At 50.1% G+C, this 10,000-nt stretch overlaps 2 protein-coding genes across 3 annotated transcripts in view; one reads left to right on the top strand and one right to left on the bottom strand.

Moving 5' to 3' along the window:
- LOC306841604 (uncharacterized protein) overlaps positions 1-1,232 on the top strand; it is an 8,039-nt gene extending 6,807 nt beyond the window's left edge. Inside the window, exon 4 of the mRNA XM_079371549.1 lies at positions 1-1,232. This exon is cut by the window's left edge and continues 1,019 nt beyond it. Coding sequence (XP_079227675.1) covers positions 1-836 — 836 coding nt within the window. The 3' untranslated portion in view covers positions 837-1,232.
- LOC306841313 (uncharacterized protein) overlaps positions 1-10,000 on the bottom strand; it is a 35,518-nt gene that overhangs the window by 17,066 nt on the left and 8,452 nt on the right. For both annotated transcript variants that reach the window (XM_079371121.1, XM_079371120.1), the window contains exon 4: positions 6,370-7,302. In XM_079371121.1, the coding sequence (XP_079227247.1) occupies positions 7,255-7,302 (48 nt within the window). In that variant the 3' untranslated portion in view covers positions 6,370-7,254. The remainder of the gene's footprint in view (positions 1-6,369; positions 7,303-10,000) is intronic.

The raw sequence follows: 10,000 nt of genomic DNA, 5'->3' as shown, positions 1-10,000 counted from the left end.
GACCTCCCGCCGACTCTTCTTCTGCTCGTTTTGTTCCACATCAGAACTTTTCTTCTTCTTCTTCAAACTCCAGGCGCAGCACACAGGAAGTGTCTCCTCCCGGCGACGCACTTCCTGTCGCTCCTGATTTCCAATCAGCTCGAATGAGCCGGTCCAATGAGAAGGTAGCTCACACTGACTCCGCCTCCAGAGGCTGCAGGGAACAGACTCTAAGCCCAAACTCGTGTCAGGCGGCGCCCGTTATCCTCCATCCTTCCAGCACGCCAGGTCGTGGTGTTTCGTCAGAGGGCGACCTGAGCAACGCATCACGCCAGAAACCCTCGGCGCCCGTCGACTCGCTCTCTTCCTGTCAGAGTGAGAACTTGTCATCCTCTGCTGTTAGCGGCGTGCTAACAGGTGCTAGCGTCGAACGGCTTCCTAAAGATCCAAAATGCACTCGTGACCTTCACGCAGCTTCCAAAGGTCGCAGTGCGTCAGCCAATCAGGAGGACGGATTTCCAACCTGTGACTTCAACAGCAGCTCTCACGTTCCCTCCGCTAACGAGCGACACTCGAACCACACGGCGTCATCGTCACCTGACTTCCTGTCTCGACTGTCCCAACCGCTCGCCGACTCCAACGCCGCCCTCCTCCGCTCTGACTCGAAACCTTTGAACCACGTCGACCCGACCTCTGAGCGGCGGGTCGACGCCGGCGCCCGCTGCGAACAGACGCTCTCAGCGGACTCCCGTCTGAAGGAAAAGTCCCGGAGAGACTTTGAGCTGGCTGAAGACGATCGCAGCTCTGACTCGTCCCAGGACGCCGGATCGACCGGCGGCTTCTCGCACACGAGATAAAAACTGGTTTTAGAGACTTGAAAGATAAATATGATAAAAATGCAACTTTTTTACATTTGTACTTTGTATTAAGATGAAATGTGTTGATTTAAAACAGGCCCCGCCCCCTGGGGCGTGGCGTGGCGTTCTTTGAGAGTGTTTAAATGACCTTATTTTACCTCATTTTAAAGGTCGTCGTGTCGAGCTATTAAAGGGTTAAATGATGTGTATGAAGAAGAGAGTGTCTCCGTGTCAGGAAATAACCCCAGAGAAACACGCCATGTGGACAGGACGCCATGTGGACAGGACGCCATGTTTGTGTCTTTGTTGATGAACGTCCTGAATGGTAGAAGATCATAAAATGTTGAATCCACAGATTCAAAGAGCCAAAAACATTAAAGGACGTTTCCAAAGTGACGCGGCGTGGTTTCTTTACACAGCCGAGTGTGGCTAACGTTACGTTAGCTAACGTTACGTTAGCTAACGTTACGTTAGCTAGCGGATGATTGGTCGTCTTCAGCTCATTCAAACTTCAGTTTTTAAAGAAGCTGAAAGTCTGTCAGTTTCTTCTTGACTGCTGCAGTTTGTGTTTGTCACCACCAGATGGAGCCGTCACTCTGTGTTTCCTGTCCTCGTCCCCTCCTGCTTTCTGGTCTCTGTCAGAGGAGGACGGCTCAGAGGCGTAATGAGCCTCGAGGGAGAGACGCCCCCCCCCCTCCCCCCCCCTCACTAATGAGGACTATCAGGGTTCCATTAAATGGCTGTTAAACACAGACTGCGGTGCTGCCGGGTCCCGAGACCCAGCAGCTCGGGTCCCGAGACCCAGCAGCTCGGGTCCCGAGACCCAGCAGCTCGGGTCCCGAGACCCAGCAGCTCGGGTCCCGAGACCCAGCAGCTCGGGTCCCGGGTCAGAGACACGTAATGTCTCGTCCAATACAAATGTTTCCATGAAGAACCCGGGGTCTTTATAGTCAGGGGCGTCTCCAGGATTTCTGGGGCCTTCGGACAGAGCTCACATTAGGCCCCTCCCCCGCGGCCCCCCTCACTAAAGCCACGCCTCCGTGTCCTCCGCCACACGGAGTGGAAGGACCCAGAGTTACAGACAGCTTTCAAAGACGAAGCGCCGGTAGAATCACGCTCACCTTGAAGGTCGGCCCACGCCGTGCGGGTCGGTCCGGAATATCTGACCAGCTGCTCTCTCAGTGCGAGGCGTGTAAAGATCCAGTCTTGGCGCCCGGACTCACATCAAACACGTTTGACATTTTAAATCTGGACTCTGAGGGACGGCGAGCGTGTGACGCTTCTGACCGCCACCTCTCCCGTGTTGTCCCACCAACTCACCCAAACTTTGTGGGTTCATTAAATCTCTTCCTGATGTGTGTGATGTTAGCAGAGAGGCTTCACACACACACACACACACACACACACACACACACACACACACACACACACACACACACACACACACACACACACACACACACACAGCTCTACACCTGGACGTGTTGAATGACGTTGCCGCGGCGACGACGCTTCCATGATGAAGCTTTGCAGTAAATATTTGTGACATTCTTCAGTTTCATTTCATGTTTCTGACATCAGTCATTCACACTGCAGCTGTCTGCGCTCGCAGCGCTCCGACTCTGCAGAGAGAACAGCCCCCCGCCCTCGCCCCCCCCCCCCTCGCTCTGTCAGGCCACGCCCACATTCTAGAACACTGGTGGCAGGCCATTGTTAGCGCTGTTACCAGGCAACACGGGGCCCCGTCGTCAGGGACAACGAGGCTCTCTGTCTTTCTTTTTCTCTCTCTGATAGCAACACCATTACTGAGATGACAAGCCCACACACACACACACACACACACACACACACACACACACACACACACAAATACACAGATACACACAAACAGCTTCCATCTTGTGGCAGAACATTTTCACACTCACACAAAAACATATTGTTCATTTTCATGCCTGCTCTCTCTCCCCACACACACACACACACACACACAGATACACACACACACACACACAGCGCTGTATGATGCAATCACCTGACATCCATATTTCCTGCAGTGCGTGTGTCTAATCTTTGAAATGCTTTATTATAATTCAGCACGAGGAGGTCACAGAGACAGAACACACGAGGAGGAGGACAGACACACGACACAAACGCCTCCTTCCTCGTCACGCCATCCTGGCGGGGAAACAAGGAGACAAAGTTCCCACCAAAAGGAACGGGAACGTTCTCTTCACAATACCTGAAAATCAAAGAAAAGATTGAATATCGAAGATTTTTTTCCAACACGTTTTTGGGGTTTTGAATCATTTTGAGGAAAAGTCGCTGATTGATGAAGGTCGATGAAAAACATGAATCAGTTTCCCCCCGTGATGTCTGAAAACAGAAACCCTGCTGCTGATGGTCGTGTGATGTCACTCCGCTCTACACGCCGCTCCGTCAACGCCGACAGGCTGCGACCTCCGAGCGCAGCACGGAGCCATGAGCGATCAGTTAACACTTCAACAAACTCACATTTATGAGACAAGCGTTTTATTCTGAAAATAAACCAGATGTTTTCATGTCTGACTTCCTGTCCCGCTCGGTCCGCTCTGCGCTAAATCGGCGCCAGTCCCCGGCGTCCTGCAGAGACAGAAGCCTTGTGTTGCCGAGCGGCGTGACGCGGCGAAGCAGTGATGCACGACGCGTAAACACTTCAGCCCGCCCTCGTGTTACACATCGCCACTTTGTCCGAAGACGAATCACTCCGCCACACTGTGTCACCGCCATGGCTTAAAGACGAGGCGTCACAGAGACCTACTACATCACATGTTTGTTTCTGGCCACCACTAGGTGGCGCTCTTATCGATGGTTCTTGTAGGTCGGCATATTTACAGCAGGGAGGAAAGAGCGGCGTGGTGACACGGGTCGAGGTTCAGAGTGGTGACACGGGTCGAGGTTCAGAGTGGTGACACGGGTCGAGGTTCAGAGTGGTGACACGGGTCGAGGTTCAGAGTGGTGACACGGGTCGAGGTTCAGAGTGGTGACACGGGTCGAGGTTCAGAGGGGTCACGGGTCGAGGTTCAGAGGGGTCACGGGTCGAGGTTCAGAGTGGTGACACGGGTCGAGGTTCAGAGTGGTGACACGGGTCGAGGTTCAGAGTGGTGACACGGGTCGAAGTTCAGAGTGGTCACGGGTCGAGGTTCAGAGGGGTCACGGGTCGAGGTTCAGAGGGGTCACATGAGGTTTCTTATATCTGTTTTCTGATGGCCTTAAATGGACCGATCTTGAGGAGCTCACAGAAAGCATCCAGCGCTAACGAGACCGGCGGCCCGGCATGCAGGTGAGCTAACCAGGGCTTTCCAGTCCCAAGTCTTTTCTTATTGCACTCTTTAGGTCTGGACTAGTCCTGGTCCTGACTCTTGGTGGAGCTCATCACAGGATTTATAAAGTCTTCTGGCTCGGTTCGGTTCGGTTTGGTTTATCTGCATTTCCAACCTTAACGTCGGGAATGGTACCAAAATAACTGATACCGCCCTACCACCCATCTGTTGGGCTTCCATGTATACCGACCCGCCCCTGCAGCCCGTCACTTCCTGTGAGAGAGCGGTAATAAAGGACAAACTCAGACCGGGCCACGGGCCTGGACGTCCTGCATCGTGCCCTTTGTTTACAGTCTCCTCCTTTGTTGAATTCATCGGTGGGTGATGTCGTGATCTGACGCCGCTGTCGCTACACGGCTTACAATCGCTTACTTGGCAAGATCAGGGTTAACCATACCAGACTGTTCCAAACCAGGACCCCCCCCCCCCCCCCCCCCCCGGGAAAATGACACCGATGTCTGGTTGGAGAGAAATGTGAGTTTGAATGAAAAAGAATCAGGAGAGTTTTCTGAAGGTCGAGCGTCGTGGAAGGAAGGAAGGTTTGTTTAGACCCACAGACGTGTTGGAAATGGATCTCTGTTAGTTCAGTTCAGACCACCTGAGTGGATTCCCTCTCTGCAGGTAGACTCAGGTTGGGTTTCCTCTTGGGTCCCCATGTGGAGAACAGATAACTGGTTCTGAACTCTCTCTGTGGTCCTGGTGAGGGTTTGACCAATAAAGACTCTACAATCTGAATATTTGGGGCTGGAAGTTCCATTTAAATACACGTGACACCCCACCACAAATCAGACAAAATCCTTATCGAAGACACTCGTTGTGGCTCATTTAGTAAAAGGTCCACCAAAGTTGGGATTCAAAGGTCATTCCAAGGACAAAAACCCTCCAGAGAAACCTTTCACAGCAAAACAGAAATACAAAGTGTGTCTTTCCGCTCTGCTTCAGTTTGTAAAAAATCGAGTGGAAGTGTGACAGCGCCCTGAGATCTTTACGTTGAAATCGAGACAAAATAAATAAATCATCAAACTGAACAAGAGGCGTAAATATGGAAATAAAAAATTTAAACAGCAGATTCCTTCAGACGTAAAATCAGCTCCGGACCATCTAGAGAGTTAAGAAGCAGAACGAGATGTACCAACATGAATACACGAAATATCAATCAAGGTGCCTTGTTAGTTCTTGAGGAGGAGGTAGACAGAAGAGACAGATAACAGTGTTGTGGTAATTGTAGTCCTATGATGGTGAAATTGTAGTCCTTGGTAACAGTCCGGATGACTTCTTGCTGAGGTCAGTTCGTACGCCCTCTGTGGTAAAGTTTTTGTCCTTTGAGGTTAACTCGCCGTGCGGTTTTGGTCAAAGTATGAAAGTTTTTGTGGCGACAGCTGTGGTCCACAAGAGTCCTGAATCTTCCTTGTTTGGCTACGGTGGGGTTTGTGATTTACTCGGAGGAGGAAGAGGAAGGAGGAGACAATTTGATCACAGGCAGTGAAACTTGTCAAACCAAACAATCGGTTGGTGGAATGGAAGGTGAAGGTGAAATTTACAGGTTACAACTCCTGAGCCCGACATCAGTGTTTCATCAGGTGGCATTTAAAGATTGATTTGGGGCTTTTCGTGCCTTTATTAGAGGGACAGTGGAGAGAGGAAGAGGGGAGGAACATTGGGGCAAAGGACCAAGGGGTTGAAGTTGAACGCTGGTCGCCCACTTCGTACACGGCGACTGTACATGAGGCGTAAAACTAAACTGCTGTCTGACCCTTCAGTCAAATGTGAGCTTTCAACACGAGAGAGGTTATAATACAGACTGATGCAGAGCTAAACACTGAAGCTACAGTGTCCACCACATGCAGAGCTGGCTAAACACTGAAGCTACAGTGTCCACCACATGCAGAGCTGGCTAAACACTGCAGCTACAGTGTCCACCACATGCAGAGCTGGCTAAACACTGAAGCTACAGTGTCCACCACATGCAGAGCTGGCTAAACACTGAAACTACAGTGTCCACCAGATGCAGAGCTGGCTAAACACTGAAGCTACAGTGTCCACCACATGCAGAGCTGACTAAACACTGAAGCTACAGTGTCCACCGCATGCTGACCTGTGTGAGAGGAGGGGCGGAGCCAGCTCTCTGTGATGATTAGAGTTTAGACTGCAGTACTCACTTTAACCTGTCTAACTCTAAACTTCTCGATGGTGTTTTAATGTTGTTTTGGGTAATTTGGCAGCGATTGCTGAGCAGAGATTTTAAACAGGTCAGAGGAAGAGAATGACGTTGGTTTGTTTGGATAAGATCTGTTGAGTTAATGTCAAAGAAACGTTTTTTCTTCCACAATTCTTCTCACCAAAAGACCTGACAAAGTCCCGCCCCCTCTCTGAGATCTATGGTCTGGACCTGGGCCCAAAATTGGGAACCAATGCCGTAGGTTCCTAGCCTGGGGGCCAGGTCCAGGCCCAGGTCTAGGCCCAGGTCCAGGCCCAGGTCCAGGCCCAGGCCCAGGTCAAGGCCCAGGTCAAGGCCCAGGCCCAGGTCCAGGCCCAGGTCCAGGCCCAGGTTCAGGTCCAGGTCCAGGCCCAGGTTCAGGTCCAGGTCTATGCCCAGGTCCAGGTCCAGGCCATACATCAGTGATTTCAGGTAAAGATGATTGTAGACATGATGATTTAATTAAAGACCAAAACAAAAACGTTCTCCAAACATGTTTTCCAAGATCAGTTTGAAGGTGCCACATTTTATTAATGAAACGAGGTATCAAGGTGGGTGAGTTTTGAATTTACCTGCCAAAGGTCCAGGAAAAATGTGCAGTCTAATTCTGATTGGACGGGTTCTTGTATCCTGTGATCAAACCACCCGCTCTTCCTCCGACCTCCGAGCGGGTTCCCTGTCCCGGCCGAGTTGAGATCGGTAGTCTTAACTTGTCGTCCACACAGAAAGAGAAGTGTAATCCTGTTGCTAAGGTAACGTTCCAGGACTTGTGGTGCTTGTTCTGAGTCTACTCAAGCCTGATTAGAAGTCCAGTTTGAGACAGAAACTTCCTGACCTTTGACCTCTGCTGGCAGAAGGAGGGTTAGAAGAACCAACGAAACGCCTCGCCAGTTGGAACGGAGGGCGGCCGCTGAGAAGAGAGAGCAGAGAGAAGTCATCGAACTTTCATACAAAGATTTACATACTTTATTCTTTAGGATAAGACTCAGGGCTAACAACAACAACAACTAGATGCAGTGTGCAGTTAACATTAGCATTAGACTTAAACTTATATAGCATAATGTACATAACCTGTTCAGTTAGCATTAGCATTAGACTTAGACTTATATAGCATAATGTACATAACCTGTGAAGGAGAGAAAAACATGTGCTGGTTAAAAGAGACCTGTAAACAGTTAAAGAGCCTTAGAAACAAAGTGCTGACCTTCTAGAAACTAGTTCCATGTGCATGTACAGAGGTGTTTGAGGTAGTGCCAGAGGTGTGAGTACAGTCATTAAACAGTCAATGCAGAGATGCAGACTGGGCCATTAAAGTGCTCAGCAACATAAAGGAGCAGTGATTAGCATTAAGTGTCCAAAACAATAAGGTGAAACCAGGGGTGCTCAGGGTGATTATCATTAAAGTACCCAACTATTGAGGAGCAGATTAACATTAAGTGTTGAAGACAATAGAGTGAAACTTGACCTAGTTAGGGTGATCATGTCAACCATTACAGATGTAGCATAACACAACAGTAGGATGAAACCAGACATGATTAGTGATTATTTCGTTCAAGTGACCTGTGCTCAGTAAGGTGACTGTCAACAACAACACTAACAACAACAACACTGTCAACAACAACACTAACAACAACAACACTAACAACAACAACACCACTAACAACAACAACACTGAAAACAACAACACTAGCAACAACAACACTAACAACAACACTAACAACAACAACAACAACAACACTAACAACAACAACACTAGCAACAACACTAACAACAACAACAACACCACTAACAACACTAACAACAACACCACTAACAACACTAACAACAACACCACTAACAACACTAACAACAACAACAACACTAACAACAACAACAACACTAACAACAACAACACTAACAACAACAACACTAACAACAACAGCACAAACAACAACAGCACAAACAACAACAACAACACTCTGGAAAGCTTTCACAGAGGAAACTTTCTGAGTGGCTGAGAGTTCGTCAGGTCGACATCAAAGAGGGATGAGGCAAGAGTGTGAAACAACCAGCACACACACACACACACACACAGGCTCACACACACACAGGCTCACACACACACAGGCTCACACACACACACACAGGCTCATACACACACACACACACACACACACAGGCTCACACACACACACACAGGCTCATACACACACACACACACACACACACAGGCTCACACACACACACACAGGCTCATACACACACACACACACACACACACACACACACACAGGCTCACACACACACACAGGCTCACACACACACACACACAGGCTCACACACACAGGCTCATACACACACACACACACACACACAGGCTCACACACACAGGCTCACACACACACACACACACAGGCTCATACACACACACACACACACACACACACACACACAGGCTCACACACACACACAGGCTCACACACACACACAGGCTCACACACACACACACAGGCTCATACACACACACACACACACACACACAGGCTCACACACACACACAGGCTCACACACACACACAGGCTCACACACACACACACAGGCTCACACACACAGGCTCATACACACACACACACACACACACACACACACACACAGGCTCACACACACACACACAGGCTCACACACACACAGGCTCACACACACACACACACACGCTCACACACACACACACACACACACACAGGCTCACACACAGGCTCACACACACACACACAGGCTCACACACACACAGGCTCACACACACACACACACACACACGCTCACACACACACACACACACAGGCTCACACACACACACACACAGGCTCACACACACACACACACAGGCTCACACACACACACACAGGCTCACACACACACACACAGGCTCACACACACACACAGGCTCACACACACACACACACACATGCTCACACACACACACACACACACACACACACAGGCTCACACACACACACACAGGCTCACACACACACACACACACAGGCTCACACACACACACACAGGCTCACACACACACAGGCTCACACACACACACACACACACACATGCTCACACACACACACACACACACACAGGCTCACACACACACACACAGGCTCACACACACACACACAGGCTCACACACACACACACACACAGGCTCACACACACACACACAGGCTCACACACACACAGGCTCACACACACACACACACATGCTCACACACACACACACACACACAGGCTCACACACACACACACATGCTCACACACACACACACACACAGGCTCACACACACACACACAGGCTCACACACAGACACACACACAGGCTCACACACACACACACAGGCTCACACACACACACACAGGCTCACACACACACACACACACAGGCTCACACACACACACACACAGGCTCACACACACACACACACACAGGCTCACACACACACACACAGGCTCACACACACACAGGCTCACACACACAGGCTCACACACACACAGGCTCACACACACACAGGCTCACACACACACACACACACAGGCTCACACACACACAGGCTCACACACACACACACACACAC

Source organism: Symphodus melops (assembly GCF_947650265.1).
Source record: "Symphodus melops genome assembly, chromosome: 20".
Classification (NCBI taxonomy): domain Eukaryota; kingdom Metazoa; phylum Chordata; class Actinopteri; order Labriformes; family Labridae; genus Symphodus; species Symphodus melops.
Note: the sequence above shows the minus strand (reverse complement) of the source record. Positions and strands in the feature narration are given on the sequence as shown.